The sequence below is a fragment of the Pieris brassicae genome, chromosome 1 (genome assembly GCF_905147105.1).
Source record: "Pieris brassicae chromosome 1, ilPieBrab1.1, whole genome shotgun sequence".
Classification (NCBI taxonomy): domain Eukaryota; kingdom Metazoa; phylum Arthropoda; class Insecta; order Lepidoptera; family Pieridae; genus Pieris; species Pieris brassicae.
The window spans coordinates 2,961,964-2,985,892 of NC_059665.1; the positions used below are offsets into that span (position 1 = coordinate 2,961,964).

The 23,929-nt window shown below is 32.6% G+C and overlaps 1 protein-coding gene across 2 annotated transcripts in view; it reads right to left on the reverse strand.

Annotated features, from left to right (window-relative positions):
• The window catches only part of LOC123709905, a 49,494-nt gene extending 26,824 nt beyond the window's left edge, over positions 1 to 22,670 (reverse strand). The window contains exon 1 of one of the 2 annotated variants that reach the window (XM_045661511.1): positions 22,356 to 22,670. In XM_045661511.1, the coding sequence (XP_045517467.1) occupies positions 22,356 to 22,426 (71 nt within the window). In that variant the 5' untranslated portion in view covers positions 22,427 to 22,670. Of the gene's footprint in view, positions 1 to 5,370; positions 5,558 to 22,355 lie in introns of those variants that run through there. The other variant, XM_045661519.1, reaches the window with a different exon arrangement.
• Between the last annotated feature and the right edge of the window lie 1,259 nt (positions 22,671 to 23,929).

Genomic DNA, 23,929 nt, shown 5'->3' on the forward strand with positions numbered 1-23,929 from the left:
AAATTTATAATTATATAAAATTATTAATCAGACGATAATATAAAGGACAGCTCATAATGGACACAAAAAAATAAATCTTGTACATACATCTTCTATCGAACATTTTAAACTTACTTTCAAATATATCTGTGAAAAAACTACACAGTTTTGCAATAAAGAATATCTGCTAATCTGTGGTGAATATTTCAAAATTCATTATTTATATATAATACAATGACGTGTAAAATATATAAGTGGCCTAGAAATCTTAATATAGCCTGTATTTTGCAATATAAGGTCTATTTTCTGTGTGCAGTGTTAGCAAATATTTATACGATGAACGTGTGGTACATAAATGTTTTCATTTACAATCCGGTAACGTAATGTTTTAAGTAGAGCTTGTACATTTTAGAGTGAAATTGTGCGCAATATTTTTTTTTTATATAAACGATTGCCCGTCTATTTCGAATCCCCAACAATTGTTTATAATAAAGAGAATAGAGAGAGTTCACAAAAGAGACTGACATACAATAATTTTGGCATAATAAGTAATATTATGTGGACTTTTCTAAAATACTAGGAATTAGCTTAAACTAAGGAAATGTTAACAGTCTTAGTGTTCCATAATGTTTTGATGCTATTTCCGTGTCCGAGTATGCACTTGCACTTATATTCAATACACTAGGTTTATTAACGCAAAAGGATAAAACTCTTTAGGCGTCTTGTTCTTGTTGAACCCAACATAAACCCTAAACATCGAAAGTCGTATAAAATTTAGTGAATGTGTTAACGTAGTTTAACTACTTTCTTCTTAATAAAAAAAATAAATAAATCAATGGCACTGCAACCTTTTTAGCTCTGGGCCTCAGATTTCTATATCTGTATCATGATCATTTGTTAATCGAATAAGCAAGTAGGTGATCAGCCTTCTGTGCCTGACGCACGACGTCGACTTTTTGGGTCTAAGGCAAGCCGGCTTTAATCACGATGTTTTCCTTCACCGTTCGAGCAAATGTTAAATGCGCACATAGAAAGAAAGTCCATTGGTGCACAGCCGGGGATCGAACCTACGACTTCAGTGATGAGAGTCGCACGCTGAAGCTACTAGGCCAACACTGCTCTTCTTAATAAAACACAAATATTATTTTGTGAATAAAATACTACTATTAGCTGTGTCAGTAAATAACCATTATACTTGTAAATGAACTTCAGAATTGGTTCGCAAGTTCCAGTGTACAGAGAAGCTCAAAGTTCAAAGTAATTTTAGAGACATATTTATGAAATTTCTATACAAAAGTTCATCAGCTCTCGATTAACAGTTACACCAAGACTAATTAACAATTACGGTCAGACTGCGGTTAACCAAATGACGTATCCGTTCAATTAGAACGTCTTTCTTTTCATTTCCTTTGATCACGATGACCTACTTTGAAAAGCTAAAATACAATGTTCTAGATTTTCTTATAACGGTTTGGTTTTTAGGATACTTCGCCTAGTCTCATAGGGTTAGTCACGCACCAGGAATTTGAGGTTTTGGATGCGGGTCATAAAAATAAAAAAGCGAAGATTGAAAAGAGTACCTGCGGAGAATAACAAATTAGTCTCAAAATAGTGTAGAAAGTAAATATTGTTCTATGAATTTAAAGTAAGTTGACATTTTGCCATCTCTTGAGTTTAGACGCTTTTATTAAAAAAAACGTACCATGAACCTTAAATAGCTCATGAATTATTTGATATTATCACGTAACACTACAAATAAATAAATGTCAAAAATGATTTAACCGTTAGATATAATATATGAAGTACGTTCGAATTTAAAATATTCATGTTTTTTGTCAATGAAATATTCGTTATTTGCGCATTTTCTTATGTTAAGATATGGTTGACCTTTGTATAGCGACACATACGCGAAAAGTATGCATATTATTAACTAAAATGTATTATTATTGACAGTTTCTTTGTAATACAATATTTTGTAATATATATTCATTTACCGAACCGCTTTGATCTTACTGAAACTGTTTCCTAAGTTGAAGAACTCTGGATTTAAATCAAACGGGTTATCATGATAAGATTTGTCATTCATTACTTATTTAGATATTAAATTATACGGGTGAAGGAACTAATTCCTTACTAACTTAGAAATATCTATTTTTTTAACCGTATTATATAATTTCTTCCCACCTATATTAGTAATATATACGGAGAGACCGGATATTTTTATCGTGGAAATGAGATCAAACCATTGTTATTTAACCATTAATTATGCATTCATAAGTTGCATCTTTAATAATTTAACATTGGAACAAAAGCGGAAGTGGCATTCCGAGGTAAATGTCCTACCAACTTCCGCCGGGTAGAAGCTATAAAAAAAGGTTTTTAGTCAAAACATATTAGTGCTATTAAGTTATGGTGAAATGGAATCACTTATTGTTGACATGATATTATTGGCCAAAATTATATGGGTGTGGTGAGCATATGTAGTAAATATAAAACGAAGATAGAACAAACTAAATAATTTCATTATTAGAAGGTTTTAGGTGAATATATGATCAACAAAAGGCTGTAAAGAAATATAGGTCTTTGTATAAAGACGACTGCATCAGTTTAAATATTCTTTCATTTACTAGGCAAAAGAGAAAAGTGCATAAAATGTTTCGTTTTTCAACTAAACAAAAGCTAGACAGCTCAGCAATAATTCATAGCGTGTCAAGATCTTTCTAAAGAACTTGCACATTGCTATTAGTCAGTGTTTTCATCTCGTATTGAAACAATAGAGTATCATTTTCATTATACAGTGACTAAATTAGACTTACTGCAGCGATTTTCGAGAATTACACATTTCCGTGTTATTTTGTAAACGTAAAGATTTCTTAATAACGATTTGCTTCAGGCTACTAAAAGCTTGGTTTTGTAACGGAAATAAAGGTGTTTCTGAGCAAAATTTATGTAACAGAATAATAAACGCCGAAAACGTGAGTAAGAAAAATGAGCCACAGTCGGCGAGTATACAAAATTAAAATTATTTTGCTATTTAGAATCTTGTTAAGCTAACTCCTCATTAATGTATCATTCTATAAATAGGCCTAATTGGAATAGGTCAACGTACGTAATGATAACAAAATGTGTATGACATTTGACACGCTATGAAAACGCATTCATAGGACCCACTTTTTTATTTTCAGAATTTGTTATTAATAAAATATTGTATGAAACACGCCTTTATGGAAAATATCAAGAATTCTTATCAATTTTAAATGAACCGCCAATTAAGCTGCGTCTATGCTTTTAAATTAGGTTCGGTGCACAATAGAATAATTAATGAGCTCAATACATTAATTATATCGTCTGAAAAGGTATCACGTAAAGCGCTGTCATAGTTTGTGCATCAATACTGATTTTATAACAACAAAACTTTCATAATATCTGTGTATTTTTAACCTACAAGTGGAATCTTAGATACTGTATATTATTAAACACTAAGTACATTCCGTTGATTTTGTAATAACCAACTCGAGCTATTATCCATAATAGGCCGACTTCAAGCCATTGTTAAAGGAACTTGGTCAAAGTATGCGGGAACAACGACCTGGTATTCAGATAATACACCATAATGGCCATTCATTCCTACAGCATAACATTAACCCAATTCTAATATAAAGAATTCACAAGAATGAGGATTCGACCGGAGTAATTTTCACCGTATTTCATCAAAACAGACAATGTTTTTTAAGACGTATGCTGTAAGCTATTTATTACAAATTTATGTTGTGAAAGATATATCACGCCAATAAGAAATTGGAAAATTCACTGATGTTTACGCAACAACTATCTAACTAACACCTTCAGATTTATAGAGGTTGACAAAATTTGAAAATTTCAAAGATTTTCTACTCTCGCAAAACATTGATATAGTAACAGATCCTTAATGGTTAACGACTGCAGAGACATAGCCGTTACCTTAAGCATTATTTGTTATATGAGTTCATAAGTATGCAGTGCGAGTGTGTCAACAAATTAATAAATAACTTCAAGAATGTGTCTCGAATATAGCCCTCATAAAATGTAAAAGGTAAACTTATCAAATGACGACTTTGTCAACACGTTCCCGGGAAAGTTTGCTCAGACTACATGTTGGCGTCCGTCGGCTCCAAAGATATTACGACGCAGCCTTGTTTACTCGATAGTCGAGAAAATTTCCAAGATAAAGACACAATCAAGGATTCGAAAAACGAACAGATTATATTCACAAAATACTGCCTTTATGTGCTCTGAGCCTTAGATGGTATTTTTACACTGTCATCCGTTATCACCGTGCCAGCAAGCTTATTACAGTTTTACCTTTAAAAAACCGAATCAGGAAGTTATCCGTTAGACAGTATAACAATACTATTAGTAAACCTTTGTAAAAAAATATAATAGATTTTGATCTTGTGCTAAACGGTGTAGCGGTCGACTCATATCTTTATATTTAATGCATCATGTCTAATGTATCTGACAACTTGACGATCTGGGGCTTAGTTACTTGACAACCGTTATAATCGGGTAACAGGGAATATTAAAGCTAATGATTGTGTATTGTATGTGAAATATATCTCAAGAAGATCCTATATTTTTTCAAAATTATATTTGGCCCAACTTTCCCCAATTCGATGTATAAAATATACTAATGAATCATATAAGACGCTTTATAACCTTTCAATATATCTTAAAGAAACTAAAATGTCTTATTTGAAAAGAGTTTAAATCTTTGATATTGTACGAGACTTTGCGCGAGTCATTTAAGTCATAAACATTTGGGTGAAAGAGTAACATCACGCCAACTTCCATGTCTATCGGTTGATTTATATACAAATATTGTATGGGCTATACACAAAATATCCTAGTTTAAAAATGCGAAGCTCTTCTATATCTTGAACAAATGCACCACGTGTTTGTAAATAGTTCAGTTATTTTATACGTGAATGTATTTTCATTGTTCCACAGATGGTTTAACACCGGAATCAGTTCATCACAATGTTTTTGTTTGATGATTACGCAAAATGTGAAAACGAATAGTTTTCACTAAGATTGACACGCGCGTTGTTTATCGCAACGATACTTTTAATGAGTTTTGTATGTAATATTTTGTAATAAAATTGGTAACTATGTTACTTCAAACAGCAATTAACATTCGTCTCATCGTATTATTATTATATATAGTATAAAAAATAATGTCCATGAATAAACTACTCAGATGAAAAGATCTGGATATTTTTAAATAATGGCTTCCTCTATAATTTACAAACACGAAGAGACGATTTATTAAAGCTTTAAAGCTTGGTTAAAAACATTCAATTACAGTGGCTTAGGAGATGCTTTCTAATCAGTATTCATAACTGGTGTTCTTACCAAACCGGTTGACCCTTCATGCCGACTCTACGATCCAGAGACAGGAGAGCCCGCAAGTGCATCGCACTTCAACGCACACACGCGCTTTTATTCAATCCAGTCATATTTATCACTGCACAAGTATTAAAATTCTTCAACACAAAGAGATTTCAGCACGCTCACTTGCGGCGCTGAGCGACGCGCGACTGCCGAGTCTGCCCAGCTCAAAATACATCGGCATCCGATGTAAGCGCGCCCTAAATACTCGACAATCGATTTTAGCTTTTATAACAGGATAATAGAGTCTACATTTAGATGTGGACACTACTATATTCTTAGCAAGTGCAAGAGATAGAAAGTAGACGTGGATGCTGCAGAGCGTATACGTAATGCGGTCAGTGTCGCAGTTCGTGAACAGATTAAATAAACATAATGACTCTTCCGGAGTCGTTTTTATGCTTTAAATTTAGTGTTAACATACACTAAGTTCAAAGCTCATGTAGGAGGCCACTAAATATTAAAGAAGTAATGAATTTTATATCAAATACATGTTATCGTAAACTAAATATCACTTTTATCTCGTGCCTTAATTGTTTTATCTTAATGCGAAACCTTATAATTTTTTTATGGTTTAGTAAATGTTTACGAACTACCTGAGCGGCATTGCTGGTAACCATATGCGTTGGAGCAATTCTAGCGTATGATTACAATGAAACTAGTTGCCTGAACTTAAAAGACAGCTGATAACTATAATAAAAACTATAAGTAAAAGACTAAAGACAATTGACGAATACAGAAAGGTGTCTCCATATCTACTTAAATGAATGATTGATCATCATAATACGTTAAAAATTCATCATCATGCTTTTCAAATGTCAAAAATAATTGGCTTTTTAGAAGCGCTTTTGTATTTTAAGCTACAAATAGGCAATTAGTGGAAAGACCTGCCCCACAGCTGCAGGTGTGGATTATTAATTTTTATACGTTAGTTTACTGCCTTATCTGTGAGATTATTTCTTTTATCATAGCACGTAACTGAGCCGAATTTGCGTGGTGGGGAGTGACCGCGCATGTACATTTGGCATGAACTAAAAACTTCTTCTGCGCATTTAATCACTGGCTTATTTACCGGGAAATATATATTTACACATATGGAGCATAATCTTGGATATCCTAAAACAAAATAAAAGCCAAAATAAGAACGCCAGCGTGAGATAGAAAAGAGTATTCTCGGAATTCAATAACGCGACTAACATAAAAGTAAATATATTCGCAGAAAAACAAAAATGATGCTGAACAACATGCCCTAAAACTTTAATGGGGATGGGCAGGCCACATAGCCAGATGGTCTGAAACAGTAACTGAATGGACTGGTCCATCAGGAAAAAGGAACAAATGGAGACCAATAGGGCAATGCGCCGCCGGGATCGAGAGGGAAGCTGGCAGAAATTGTATGACGATGACACAAAATTAATTACGGTGGGAAAAGTTGGAGGAGGCCTTCCCCCGGCCAAGAGGCCGCATCTTTGAAGTTGTATTTATATATATAAATGTTAAAGATGTGGATGAATATTATTATATATTTACGTATTTATACTCCGATAAACAACTCCTCTTATGTGTTTATCGTTGCGCTAAACCCTTGGTTTTAGCCTTAAATTTAAGTTTTTCTGTCTAGGTTTGTTTGCTAGTAATTTAGTATAATACCTAAAGTAAAAATTCCGCCTCAAAAATTGACAACATATTCTTTTCGTTGTATGAGTTTATAACTTTTTATTGTGTTCTTCAAGTTTACTCCGCCATGACATATAATGCGGTACGGGTTTGAAACCCACGACAAAAATCTCTGTGTACCATTGAGGAATTATGGGACTTTAAAGAAAAACAATTCATGTGCTACTAGAGCAAACACTGGTTTTATTAAACGGATAAACTAAGCGACGGAGTTACATTAGTAATTTATAAAAATAACACTACATCATTATTATTCTAAAAAAAGACTGGTTTTCAATTTTTTTATTTTATTAAAAGTACCGAGCAGTTTCGTAAGTGTAATCATTTTATATTTAAGATATAAAGAGAAATGCAATAGTAAGATAATTTTCATGAGAAAGTGGTGAAAGGTGTCTGGCAGGATCGAAGTTTGTGAAAAGCTGTTTCTCCTCGTCCCTTAGGAAATATACAGGATAGACGAGTATCTACGCTAATACTATTGCTAGCAAACTACTTTTAGCAGATTTGCTCGAACCTGCGACAATACGAAATTTCTCACAGGCTTTGGGACTTATTGGAGAATAAAGGTAGAAAATTGTTATGGTTTTAATTTTTTAAAGACCCATTTTGACAGGGAAAAAGCACACCACATTTGTGCCAGTCACGGCTAGTGCACAGCAAACCAATTTGATGACTTCATAATGTGGCCTATATACAATAAAAACGACGATTGTAACATTATCTTACAAAATTTACCAGCGCTGTATTAGTATTAGTATTTCCAAACTACACAAATTGTATGGAAAATCGATTCGGTTGAGCTGTCAAAATTAAGATTATATGACTATGACTACAAAAATAAATAAGAAAATTTCATAAAGCGGGAATGGTATGTTTGTAACGAACAAGACGATGCTACGAAGAAGGTCTCTAACGAGAATTTTCTTAAACGATTTTGAATGTCGAAAAAACTTATACAGAACATTAAAAGTACGTACGAAAGATGGGTAAACTCTGAGGTAAACGGCGTGTTTGTGGAAGGAAGAAATTATGACATCGCAACGTTAGGGAGTTGACGGATATTGCGACTGGCACAGGACAAGACATGCTTTGACTAACTGATGGCTAACCTCCAGTAATGGAGATGCACTAAAAGAAGAACGAATAAGAACTAACTAAGTACCAGACTTGAAAATTCTATCCCCATAATTACCCGTGCGTAACATAGGCCATATTTATTTCCAAATAGTGCAATAAATAAAAGTTCAGCCCTGCAAAGACGAAACCACTTTTATATCTTACCAAATTACGTTGAAAAGTATGACTGGACTTTGACGATAACCAGTAATCGTAATTTTCAGTGACCACGCCTTCATTTTACTAAACACAAAATTCTGGTTAGTGAATGAACTATAAACATCCGTGTTACTTCCAAAAGAAACTGATCATGATGATAATTGATTGTTGCTTCTACAAAGTGGAGCAAAAATAAATATTAACGCGTTTTGGACGAGTGAACTACTTTGATTCTATTTGATGTAAACATTTCTTATAATTTAGTACTTATAGCGTTCATTATAAAGATCAAAATAATTTTGATAGACTTTTCATAATCCGTATCAAGCTGATTTCGTTGTTTTGAATCCATCTCCTTAGGTCGCTTGCTGCTGTGTGAGATATTATGAAGATTTAACAAAAGGTGCAAGTAGAATCAAGAAAAATAACACCTGTTAGGCGAGTAAATTCTTGACAGCTCAAAAAATTAACTTTGAAAATTGATTTCATATCTTAGGTAAATAGAATAATTATTTCAACAACAACGTTCCCTTTGCATCAAAGTAGTTTATTTAGTAGAATTTAAAATTCTACCTGAAGCAGAGATAGAATGACTCATCTATATTCTAATGGCGTGTGCAGTATCACGTGTTTGGTCCCATAGAGGCAGATGGCACGTGTTATAAATCTAATAATACATTTAATTCTATGTTGTATTTGTAAATTGCAAAATGTTCTATAAGGCTGTTTCAAATAAACCAGCGTTTTCCACCTATGTTGTGCCTTTCTTCACCTTACCCTTTCTAAAATCCTTGTGCCCCCCTTTTAACATTCACAATTTTTAATATAAAAAATGTGTGTGTGTACTACATACGTAAGAAGTGAAACTTCTTTATGACCTTATTCTTCAAAAAATTATCTACTATATGCAACTTTACACAAATTGGTTATATAAAGTTAAATATGATAAAGCTTAACAAAAAGCTTTTAAGACAAATAATACAATTATTTCATTTTACCTTCTTACTACTAATTATTTACTATTATTCAAGAATTTAATTAATTGTAATAGAATTATTACTATCATTGTTATCGTTATTATATATTTTTGTTATCAATGACTTCGAATCAACCGTGGTAGGGTCAAGAAAAAGATGGCTCGTAACCGAAAAATGTGGCGGTAATTTTTTTTCCAAAGCCGATAAAGAAGTTTCACTTAAAAAAACTTAATGATAGGTTTTAGGAAGAAGTCGTTAATGAGATTCAGTAAATTTTCAAAACATATAATGAAAAACTGAAATTCAAATCTGAAATAATTTTAATAAATTTTCAAACAGCCCCCATCTCAGGCGGACCTGAGAGGCTTGAGTCCCATGTAGGGACACACTGGTATAGACAGTCCAAAAGAAATTCAGATTACCTACTTCGAGTTTTACATCTGTCAATTAATGCGACTTATTTTGTAACAGTTTAGATATTCTTCCCTTCTTGATATTATAACTAATATATATTCATTTTGATATTGTTTTATTAGATTGCAGTGTTAATATCGATGGAAACACTAAAGTCCATATGTTAGGTATATCCTCTTCTTAAAGAGAGATAAGTTCATTAAAATTTGCTCAAATAATGAGTTATAATTAAGGATAAGGTTCTCAATACAGCTTCTGCCTTCAAATAAAAAGTTGATAATGAGGGTTCGCAATACGCTAAATATTGTGGATCCTCGAGATTATTTACGTATAACGTTCCATTTAATTGGGGCACAAGGGTTTTCTTTCCGTATATACTGTGTTTAACTATTTGCACAATGGTTCAACCCTTTCTCCACAGCTTTAAAGTCGAGGTCTAGGAGTGTGCGTCCGTACTGCGTTTGGTAGTCCGGTTTTGTATTTTGAAGTTAATTTCATTTAAAAAGCTCTACGCTGTTGTAAATTATGTTATAAGTTTTCTAGTATTAAGTGAATACACAAACTACTTACTATGAGCCAAATAGTTATTAACTCTTTTAAGCCTTTAATTGCTTTGTTATACTGTTTTCAGATAGACTTTAACTTATAGTTCTCTTCCAATTTAGTTATAAAAAAGTAGTATAAAACTAACGGTTAGCTAGGTATCTCATACATGCCCACTCCAGAAATGCGTTAATGGCCTAAAACCAAACCAATTTTAAAATAAATGTTTAAAAATCGATATACAAATTTGAGCACAGGCTCTTTAAAGTCTACTCAAACATTAACAGCTGATTCACTCTTATAGTTGTGATAAGTTCAATAAAAATATAACTGAATCAGTGTTCTGAAGTAAATTTGGTATGTGGATTTTTGGATGGAGGACATATGACTAATTTAATATATATAATGTAAAACTCAGTGGGTTTTAATGTAAAAACGTATCATCGTAACGTAACACATACAGTATTTTTTATTTTATTCATAGGCCTATTAGGTACGCGATCAGGCAGATCTGTGGCCGAAGCTAAGCTGCACGGCAAACGGATTGGGTATTCAATCTTCACTTTCCTAAAAATAAACTTTATTTACTTAACCTAGGTCTGGTGGGCTTGGTGTCTTGGCGGGCCAGGGTGACGACAAATCTGGAAATATCCTTATGATATTTATCAAATCGAAGCCCGCTGGCCGGCGAGACCCGCGTCACGTGTCACTTACTGATGTGTGATGTCACTTCCGTGCTCACATCGGATAGCCCACCTCAGGATAACCTAATGTCATCCTCGAGCACTTACAGTATTATGTTCTGCAGTCTGTAGTAAATCTAAGTTTGATTCACGGTCAAACATTAAGTAAATATTATATAGCGTGAACTTAAAAGGTTTTAATCTTATTAACGTTTATCTTAAGACCTTCATCAAGTAAGACAGTATTATAAACCCTAGTTACAAGCCCATTTCGAGTTTGATGATATATTATGTCCTTACATATGAAGTTGGCGTTTTGTCGTACTGGCCACTTAACCTCAACCTCAAATACCTCCTATTTGGTTAGGAATTTCAAATTCAAATTTGTAAAGCTATTTACTCATGTATTTTTGCTTCGATGACCGTCATTCATTTGTGTTTTTCTTCTGTTTTTTTTTCTGTTTGCGTCACTTATTTTACAGAATGGAAAACTTAAAGTATCGCATTATTTACGAGTACGAGTTCCGCCGTGGCACTACTGCTGCGGAAACGACTCGAAGGGTGAATGATGTGTATGGCGGTCATGTTGCAAAAGAAAACACAGTTCGGTTTTAGTTCCAACGTTTTCGTTCTGGAAATTTCAACCTGCAGAACAAGCCCCGTGGACGGCCTGAGACCCAAGTTGATAATGAAGTATTGAAGGCTATTGTGGAAGCGGATCCATCGCAAAACACGTCCGAGTTATCTGCTGGCTGCGGTGTTAGTGATAAAACTGTTTTAATTCACTTGAAGCAAATTGGGAAGATCAAAAAGCTTGAAAGGTGGGTACCTCACGGATTGACTGAAGCAAACCGGCAAACGCGCGTCGACTGCTGCGTTACATTACTGAACCGGCACAATAATGAAGGTATTTTAAACCGAATCATTACCTCTGATGAAAAATGGAGCCTTTACGATAATCGGAAGCGCCCAGCGCAATGGTTGGATCCTGGCTAGCCAGCCAAATCCTGCCCCAAGCGAAAATTAACCCCAAAAAAGTTACTTGTAAGCGTTTGGTGGACTAGGTATTGTTCATTGCAGTTTTCTCAAATCTGGCAAGACTATTACGGCTAATGTCTATTGTCAGCAATTGCAAACCATGATGGAAAAGCTAGCGGCTAAACAACCTAGGCTGGTCAATCGCTCCACGCCACTGCTACGTAACGACAACGCTAGACCACACACTGCACAACAGACAGCTACCAAATTAGAAGAGCTTCAATTGGAATGTCTAAGACATCCTCCGTACTCCCCGGACCTTGCTCCAACAGATTACCATTTTTTTCGAAATTTGGACAACTTCTTGCAAGGGAAAAAATTTAACTCTGATGGGGCAGTCCAAATCGCCTTCACAGATTTTATTGATTCCCGTCCGACTGGTTTTTTTTAGTAAAGGGATCAATGAACTACCTATGAGATGGTAAAAGTGCATTGAAAACAATGGTTCATACTTTGATTAATTAAATATATTATATTTAAAAATATTCGACTTTTTGTTCCTCCCATACAAGACGCCAATTTCATATGTAATACCTAATATAAATATTTTTGTTCTTTCTTTATTGCTTAGAACATGCATTTGCGTATCAAATTCAATCAAATAATTGTACAGTTTCGATTCAAATATAACACTTACAAATTCAATGCAGTTACATTATTTGTGGAATATCTTGGCAGTTCAATAAACTCTTGTTTTCGTGCTTGTATTCAAATAAATATATGGTGAAAAAATATCGACTTACAGTTGTTACAGTAACTTTGAAAGCATGACTTTCAAGTTAATTTAATATTAACAATAATGTAGATCAGAATTAAACAAATTTATGTATACGTTGTTCCATTTGTGGATAATTATAGTATACGTCCCACACGTGACTATACGACTTAATTAACGCATATTATTAGTACAATTCTGATTTGAGATATGAAAGGTGAATGACCTCTGCCCCATGTGAGCTGCTATTTATATGCGGAATGATTGTGACGTAAATACCATCCTTTTATATAAGCATCTCAGCGATTTATAATCCTAAAGTCGTGGTTTCGGGTCGTTCGTACGGGAAAGAAAAATGTTTTTAGGAATCCAACATTCATCATATAACCGATTATTTTAACACATATTTCTTAATCATATTTATAATTAGTCCTATAAAATTGTTTGTCTAACAATCTGAAACTAAAGTAGTATTTGACGTTACGTTGACATGCGGGTCCCACACTTGTGCCTTTAAGCTTCTTTTATGATTGAAACAAAGACGAAACAATAAAAACAAAATTCAATTGTATACCGAGCAAAAAGTTTGTTTAGCCCCATATGAGATCTGAAGCCTGATATGCGGTAGAATTGTTCTAAAGCTTCTTGATCAATTTATATTGTGCTACTAGCAATGCCCCGCAGTTCCACTCGCTTCGATATCAGTCTAGTGGTAGTGGAAAGTCGACCAAGGCGGACAATAGATATTTTTGTTTTCATAAAAGTTTTATTTTATTTAATTTTTAATTTCTTCCATTCAGATTATTAAACACACACTTACATTCATAATCTTGTCAATATACAGATTTAACTATACAACTAATATACTGGTATATCTAATAATTATTAAATACGTACGTAGAATGTTTCAAGTAAGTAGTGAAATAATTGTTTTGATCACTCCAACTCGTAGCTTGATTATTATAGTTAGAAATAAAAACAAAAATTCAAAATGCAAAACTTTCTAGAATAATATTAGAGAAAAGATTTATGGTAGAACTTCCCTATACACATTTGACGTAGTTCTGTTTGGTGGCTGCAAAATAATTTCATGTTTTGGAGTTCCAACTTGGGATAGGATACAATTGCGATAATACTGTAGCTACAAGTTTATTTAAAATTATTAATAAAACATTTACAGCTATGTAATTTATAAGTAAATGAATATACAAAAAAAACTTATATATATTTTAACTAAAATATATTATTAAAAGTGCCTTTAGGCAAGGTTCCGAAGATACTGGCAGTGTTCCCCCTTTAATTAATTCTTTGTCCAAGGTAGCTGCCAGCTCTTCGATCTCCTGTGATATCGAACCTTTTTGCTATCCCTTAAAAAGACTTCTGGCGCTAGTACCCCGCGGACCAAGGGTCTCGAGACCTGAACAACATTTTTTTGCTTTATCATAAATGGTTTCCACAGTGCACGCGATGACACCTTTTTGCAGCTTCCTAATGATGAAATAATTTTTGCAATCGGCCCAGTAGTTTTTGTTTGAAAACATTAGAAACATAGATACAAAATCATAAATGTTTCCTGTTAACAATATTAGTATAGATAGATGAAGTTTATAAGATAATTTTCTTTTTCTGTTTCCTTAGTTCCCACGTTAGGTCACTAACGTCATTAGATTATACTTATTATTGATTTATAGGAAGTCCTTTTACATCAAACTGGTTAATACTACAATGATTCTTTGAATTGCGGTTTAGATATATAATTATATCATCATTGTGGTCATGTAATTTAATATAATCTGTTAAATAACATTATTTATCTTTATGGGTATAATGATCAGATTCCTGTACCATTCCGAAACAATTGTTATTACTCTGGATAAACGTCATTTACGTTAACCGTCAATTTGACATATGTCATTTTCAATAAAAAAAACGTTTCAAGCGATGACAGATATACAATATTTAGGCTATTTGGGTCCATAGACAAGATTTGTACTTGGACGCAAATTGAATATTTTTTAATGTTTCTCTTGTGATGTATTTACTGTTTTCTTACAATAAAGAAATTAAAATCGGCGGGAATTTAAAACACTAGTAATAGTTTAAATAGTATTTTTTTAGATAAGGTTAGATATACATAAATAAATATTAATCGACTATGGCGTTTCACCCATAGCATAATAATTGTTTCGGAATGGTACAGAAATGTGATCCTTATACTCATACAGATTAAATATAATGAAATTCAGGAATACAGGATACACTGTCCTCCAAGAATGTGTATCAATTCTCAAAAGCCCGAATGCGTTGCATTCGCGAACCTTCCGGCAGAGAGTTGATAGGCGGCGCTTATCAGGTGAGCCTAGCCCTCAGTTCTATGTAAACAATACCAACTAGCTTTAATAATTAATGTATAAAAACCCGTTTTCGAGATAGTAAACATAAAAACTTTTTAGACAAAATATTTCCACATTTTTTTACTTTTCCTATACGATACCTGTGGAAAATGAAAGCTTTTCAGTAGAAAGTGCTCTCTGCTTCTATTTTTAGATTCAATCTAAATGAAGGCTTATACGAAAGAAAAAATGTTCAATGATACCGACTTTTATAAATATAAATAATGTTTCAACAATTTATATTTATGCGAGCGAACATAAAATGCACGTTTACTTTGTGATTATTTTTAAGTTTTGAAAATTTGTATTGAAATTCAAGCGTATCAATATCGTTTGTAATATTATTTATTTACTTTATTATACATATAGTTTAAAATACACTATAAATACAATATAGAAGTCACATTAAATGATTTATAGGAGAACGCTGAATATGAAGTAATGTTTTAACTTAATTTATGAGTAATGAGCATGTTCAAAAGGCCGAACTTTGTATTAATGGACTCTCTGGTTCATGGAATTGCTATAAATAGCCGGTCAGCGCTGAAATATACTTTTTCAATCAAAGAACATAATGATAATTAAAAAGGGTAAATTACAGCACAGTATAACAAAAAAAAAACTGTATTTCGGTGTTGGTCATGACAAAAATTCTAGTGGTGCAACGTCCTGTTGCTTTATATGTAACTTATATTTAAGCTTTTTTGGTAAAAAACCAATATATTTTGTTCATTTGTGATGTCATAAGGCTCATGTTGAGGTTCTATAATTGTAGCTGGAGTAATAAAGTTAGGAAGTATGGTTTATTGCGGGTGGTAATTATTCTTCAAGAGATCACGATTAAAACATGCGTACATGAATTGTAATTAGATTACTTGTATTTGTTAGAAGTGTTCGTCGGCTTTCTACATCTGATATATTTAGATTTTGTATATTGTGCTTTATCTCACGTTTTTAGTTTTTTTTTGTTCAGTGGCTTGCTTATACGAACTTAGGTTTATGTAATGTAAGCTTAACCACTTGGCCAACGCTGTTATTATATTTAAATTGAATTAAAATCATGAATCAAGATAAAACAATGCATGAAAAACTAAAAAAATATGATATCACAGTTTTTGGTGCAGTGCCAAGATTTCGACCAAAATTGTCTTCTCAGAAGATAATTAGTTTTTCAGGTTTGTAATAAAGTGTAGAAATAAATATTGTGATTTTAGAGTTGTGAATAAATAATATGTGTTTATTATGAAAAAACGAATATAATGCGTTTGATCAACAATTGTGATCGATATTTTTTTTATTGCACAGCGCATTAATCAAGAAAAGTCAGCCGCGATCGAATTAACGCGAGTGAAACCTGGCACAGATAGTTATAGATAGGCACAGATTCAATATCGAGAAGGACACGTAAAAAATAAATGCTAAAGTAATAAAGCAGGAATAATACATTTTAAGGCAGGAATTCGAACTTTCTTTTTCACACAATTTAGTCATGAGTCAATGTAGATACGCAGAAGTTTGTTTTTCAACTAAAATAGTACAAATAATATAAATATCTCCTTGAGAAAAAGAGAATACCGATACTTAAAAGGCCAGCAACGTACTTGCGAGTCTTCTGACAATGTGAGTGTCCGTGTCACTTAATATAAGATGAGCCTTCTGCCCATTTGACCCCTGTTATATAGAAAATTTGTATACAGATTTCGAGTCTTAGGTGGCATGAGTTATGTATCTAGGTGATATTGAGTAGGTAGGTATGAATCATAATTTTCTATCTTCCAATTACTAATTTAACGTAGGCGATTTGGATTTGTACCAAATCAGGAATAATTAATGTTATACGTTAGTAATCTGTCTTAAATGATAGATATGGTTATACAGGGTGTCCTAAAAGTCGACGTCAGTAATACCAACTTTTTTAAACAAATCTGGACTCCAGAAGAGCCTTTTAATGAGCGATGCTAATGATTTATATTCAAAAGTGTAAAATATAACTGTGGTCCAGTCATCTTTCTTTGAAATGCAGAGAAAATTTCCCTTCTAAAGAGAGATTGTGCGTAGGTACGCAACTAGGTAGTTGTAGGGCACACCCCACACTGCCCCATTAGGAAGTTACAGAATATTTAATTATTATAGGAGTTGTATTTCTACATATGCTTTATTATTTTAAATAATAAATGAACGTCACATTTATTCACACAAACACACTTTGATATTGTACTTACTAAAAAGTCTTAAGTCTGACTGACATTAGATAACATTCTAATATTATGATAATTGTTTATCTTAGAGGTTATTGAACTATTCATCAAAGGTCAATTTGATAATAATAGCACGAGGAATATACATTGTATTTGCTACTAATTACAAATCTTACAACAAACATTTCGATAGTTTGACAATTTACATAGACATGTAATATATAAAAATGAATCTTTATTTCCCTTGGTCACGGCATCACACGTGAACGGCTGGATAGATTTCGATAATTTAAAAAAAAATAAGAATACTTTTGTTACGATATGAATTTTTTTGTCAGTGCATAGCCCCTTTACGATTCAAATTTTTTTCATGTAACTTTATGGCGTGTTATGTCAAACGTCAAAATGTTCACAGAATATGTGATGCAAATATCGTCAAAGAGGATGTGAGAAAAATAAATATCGTTTAAAATAAATGCTCCGATTATAATATTGATAAAATACAAATAAAATAATTATTTGTGGCATTATACTTGGCCAGTTATTATGTCTCCTGTTCCCGTGTCGGCATAACAACAAAACTATTTATATACGCGCCAGAAAAACAAAAACAAAAATAATGATATGGTAATAATAAACACTTTGTTTTTGAAATATGTTTTAGTTATTATACCAATTCGAAATTATTATTCATAGTTAAGACAGGACAAAGTATGTCTGGTCTGCTAGTATTATATAAACATCAGTGCGCGAAAATTGTCCGCACATTTGGTATACTCAAATCCTGTTTGAAGGACGGAATGCTTTCCTTTAGTTCTAAATACGGCCACAGAACGTTGCTGAAGTTAGACATACAATTTGTTATTCTGCGAATAAGTTACCTGTATGGTATGTGTCGTAGTAACACAGATCTAGTCAAATACACTCGTTTTTAGTACGTGCTCCCACAATTTGAAAAAATGTGAAATTTCATTGTATTTATGAATATAAGGATAATTCTTTAAGTATATTACAATTCTATACTGTAAAATTTCTCACTAGAATAAGGATTTAAATGCTAGTTTGCATCGGTAGCTTCAGACCCGCTTTCAAGTGAAATTAAAATTGATTCGGACAAAAAGTGCACCAGCTAAGATGGTGCTTAGTGTTTGCTCCGTTAAGGTTATTTTATTTTTAAAAACTGCCTAAAAACGCTCAGTTGTGGAACGACGTAAATTGAGGTGGTGACGAATGGAATTTCATATTCTGCCTGGACATTTGATAATGAAACTCAGCTGCAGGTATTAATCAGAAGAACTCCTTACTTACAGACGACCCAACGACATTACATCTACTATTGATACATAAATAACACTAACGAAACTAACTTTAAAAAAACTTTCACATTGAACATTTTCTTAACATCCAACATTCCTCAGTTGGGTATAAATATTAAACCTTTGCGTTATATCTCTTCAATCTTATTGTAATTAATCCTAATGCAGTTCTTTAGTATTATGACATTAAGGAAATTGAACTAATGGAAAGCTTGTGATAAATACGTAGTAACTTTCTCTTTAAGTTGTGTAGCAGGAAACTAGAATTCAATTAACGTTATATAACACATTACGACTTGACTACGAAGGAATATATAATTCATTTATAAACAAATTTCATTAGCACGGATCTAGTAAATTATTAGGTTGCCCCTGTGATTTTGTTGTTTGTTGATTTTGCTTGTTTGTTTTCCGCAGAAACTTAAGAAGTTGATTTTTTATACACAGTTTTAATTACTCATCTGTTTATTATTTTATATAAAAAACTGATATAAATGAAAGCGTCATTTGATAGAAGAGGTGCAATTAGAATGTTTATCTTTTCATGAATATGTGACCTCAAATGCTATGATCTACAAGTTATGTAATAATGCTTCACAATGATATCCTTAAAGTTTTATTTACGGATCTGTTTTTTTGCAACATAAATAAAATCTTCTTTATGTTCTCTGTTTTCCAAAATGATATGCTTCTAATGTATAATTATTGTACATATATTATAAAGAACATGTTTTATCATATTCTACCTAGGCTCCAAATCACATATCATTTAGTTTATTATTGTCTTTATCAAAAAGTAGTTGATCCTTTTATTATAAAGAACTCAAAACATCGAATAACTAAAACTACTTCAAGCGTTTCTAATATGTAAACAATACGTAAAAATTACGAATTTATGGTGTAATAGTTTGGTGCCAAATCGAGAACGAATGCGTCAGATTTTGGCATTCTGAACGGCTGAAATTTACTAAATTAGGAAACTAAAAATACATGTGTACCTAGTGGTCTTATGTGGCGACATTATGTAAAAATTTTAGCATACTAATTATAATATGACTTATGGAGTGTGGATTTTTCAGAAGAGTTCGGGGATTGTTTAAATCTATGCAGACAGATGATGCCTTAGCTTGAACCATACGTTAGAATAGATCATTAAAAAGAATTATAGAAAAGTAAGGATATGTTTTTGTTTGGAAATAGACGGAAGACCATGCATCGTTGGAATCAAATTCCGTGTAGTTGCAATACAAAATCTATGGAAAGTCAATACTTTCGAGGTATCAAAAATGGACCCTCAATGACCTTATTGACGTTTTTATAGAACTGATGTTAATGATACCGTCGCCTGTGGACACTCTCAATGCTAAAGCGCTGTCGGTCTTATAAGAATTGGTACGCTCGTTTCTTGAAGGACCCTAAGTCAAATTGGTTCGGAAATACTTCAGTGTCCAACTGGTTCCACATAATGGTGGTGAGCGTTAAAAACTGCTGCTCGTATACGTGAACTAACGGGTAGTGGTTTTAGATCGTGAATGAATTATGATCTATAAAATAAGATTAGTGACTCGTGTAATGCATAGAAATCTTGCACGTAGTACGAACTCGTAGCTCCCAAAATACAAATATTGATTGTCGTAGCGTAGTAGCCGTGACCTGAACTCGGCATCTACCTTTTGGCAGGTCTCCAGAATCCGGGGTTTTAAATTGCCCCTCAGCAAGCTGTCATGACGACGATGTAAGTCAATACTTTAGCGTCGTCAAATAGGGAATGTCAATATGGTTTGATTCTTGCCACATATGTAAATACATTCGCTTTTTATTACAAAATAGGTGAAGGCACACGTAATCGTCTATCGTCTGAAAATGTTTTTTTTGGTTTAATAATTTATATATGCCGTTTATTAACGTACAAAAGGTATGTCAGTGTTTGTATAAAAAATGTTACAGTGCAGTTACAGAACGCGCAATACTAAATTTTATCGATAAAATTTCTACAAACTCGACGGCGTTAAATTTTTTGTCAAATTTATGATATTTCTTATGTCAAAGGTATGAAGGAGCTTCCTTTTGTATGCCTTTTTCTCGGTGCTTTGAGTTAACATAACTAAATAACCAATCCTACTGTACAAAGCAGCTTATCAACACGTGAATCATATTATTGCAGTACCATTAATTGCTATTATCTAGGTGAGTGTCGCATTGATAAGGCTTCTGATACAGTATTGGTTCCGCATTACCTTGGCTCTAATTTTAATCTTTTCAACACTGATTTAGTAAATAGATTTTTCTGCGAAAATAAATTATTTTTTTATGGACCAAACATTTGTGTATATTAAAGTTTTATTATTTTATATATAACTGTTGTAATATTATTATCACGTAAACGGAAATAATTTCGGAAGAAAGTCGGGAATGAATCCGAAACCTTGCAAATTCTTTCTATGAGCATACACTTGCTCATTTATTTATATAATACGTATCACTTTAGTACAAACTGTAAGAAATAAAATATAAAGTTAGAGTATTGGCATCCTACAACAGACCCACTACATCCTACTACAGAAGAATAGTTATATACGGACATGACAGCGGACGGAAATCCTTTACATTATTTGGAAAATTACGCATAAGACAAAAAAAAAATACAAATAATTATAACAAAGAGCACGGCTTATGAAATGTAGAACAATTGTTTCTGTACTGAAATGGCTTACGCTTATAACTTTTAAAATCGACTACATAATGCTAATTTTATTGATAACGAAACTGCTGCATAAATGCAAGACACAGAAACAGCTATAGCTCCACTGAGTGTAATAAGATAGTTCTTATAAATATAAAGCGCTAACTGTATCAGTAATGAAACGGAGTCTTTTGTCTCACCTTTGACTCGCTATTGTTGTTTTATGATAGTAAGTTTCATAATATCATTTAAGGTGACCAAGGAGTTCATATCCATATCATGACCATATCTTGTCAAGTGTTTTCAATTACGTCCATAAAGGCGAGTCTCATTGTGTGATTTCTCGTAAATCAAGGTGTCTATATAATTTTGAAAATCAACAGTTTTCAAGGAAATAATTAATATATGAAATGCTGATCTGACATATGCGATGACACATAAATTTGATATACAGTTTTAAAGTAGACCCATGCCTTTTATACTTTGAGCTTGCCTTTTAGGTGAAATTAAGTATGCCTTTTAACGATCACATTAATTAATACAACTGATTAAAAACCTGTCCCGACATTCGACGAAGGCACAAAACATACGCGATGCATTTATAATCTATATTATAATGTATCGACTTAGTATATTATAAATGTTTATCATATTTTTAATTAGCAAATTACAATATAAGTTTCTACTATTGTAAATAATTATTGAATGCACATTATTCTCTTATTTATCTGAATATGGAATATTTCGTTTATCGCCTCACAGATAGCAATGTACTTATTGACAAAGAAACGTGTATTGGACATTGAGAGGAGTTTCTACGAACAGATATGTGTTGCATTTACCCAAATATGATAACAATAAATTACGCATTTGCAAAATATACTTATCAAGCTAATTAAAATGTTTTACATTGAATATGTTAATTGTAATAGATCTACATAATCGATATGTATAATTCATAAACCAGGTATGGCTACTAAGTATAAGGCGTTTAGGATATAAGGATTAGTATTTTTTTTATTATTGATTACACTCACCCAATTTCCCGGTTGTCCAAGGAATTATTTGACGAGCGCGGTACCAGTGGCCGGTAACTGGATCTCGTCATGTTAACCACTTAGCAGGTTCCCCTCATCAGAATAACGGCACCTTCTCTCATGGATAATAGCTATTTATCGCATGTCACGTACAATTGATCACGACACGCCTGACACACAACGATACGTACTAACAACTGCCTAGTATTGTTTCGCGTTGTTTATTCACTTGATAAGCTATCTATTGACTATCAACGAGGAATGAGTTTATTGCAATGCATTTATAGATAAATAAAACACCAAAAACGGCTTGTAAAATTATTTAAGAGAGCGTTGTGAATGGTTCGATCAATAAAATTAAGCTTGGGGTGAAAGCTCGTCCCCACACGTTAGGCCGGTTTGCGAATTCAGTTTGTTTGCGCGCCATCTTTGCTGCAATTGCGGTACTAAGTAAGTGGTACCCGTGAAAGGTACTAAATTATGTAGTAGAGAACTGAGAACTCTACAAGAAGCTATGGATTGCTATACGCTTTTGTAATTAAGAATGTCTCAAGTGGCTGTTCACTTCTATTTCTTTTTTCGCCTTTACAATTGTTATATAGAGATAACGGCATTGCTACCTGTTTAACATATACTAAAATATATTAATTATACAACAATTATCATCTGTTTGATAACTTTTATGACACGTATGTGTGGCATTGTATTAGGTGTAAGGACAAGTATATATAAATATGCAGTATTTTATAGCAGCTGAAAAAGTTATAAAATGTAACTGTAAGTAAATAAATGTGCTGTCATCAGCTTTTATTTGCTCTAGGTACTTACCTAATTTAGCTCTTGATAATGGCATCTGTCTTTTCTATTTTTATTGATGAATCTTTAATACGGATAAAAGTATTTTAGCCGTTAAATCTTTCAATGGTTGGAACATAGCCATAATTTGAATTTTATTTATTTTATACTGACGGATTACACAATTAAATTTACGTACAATTAGGTAAATAAAGATTTTAAAGAGTAATATTAAGTTAATAGAGAAATATTTCAAACACCTGGTTTTGAAGTGAAACTTCATCAGCGTAAATTATCGTCACATTTTTGGGTTACGCGTCACATTTTTACGTTACGCGCAATCTTTTTCTTGTCCCTACCATTGTTGATTCGAAGAGATTCGAAGCCATTAATAACAACAGTATATAATAATGATAACAATGATAGTAATAATTATATTACAATTAGTGAAATTCTGTAATAATCTTAGTAGTAATAAGGTAAAATGAATGTATTCATGTCTATGATAATAAAAGCCTTTTGTTAAACTTTATCTTATTTAACTTTATTTAATCAATTTCTGTAAAGTTGCATATAGTAGATAATTTTTTGAAAAATAAGGTCTTAAAGAAGTTTCACTTACGGGTGTACACGAACACATTTTTATGTTAATTTTACTTTGGTTTTACGTTTTCTAATTCATATGTACTAATATGTTGGCTGCCCAAACATAAAAAAACATGAATAAGAAATTACATACTTAAACTTAACCAAACATTTGACTCTTATAACAAAATTAT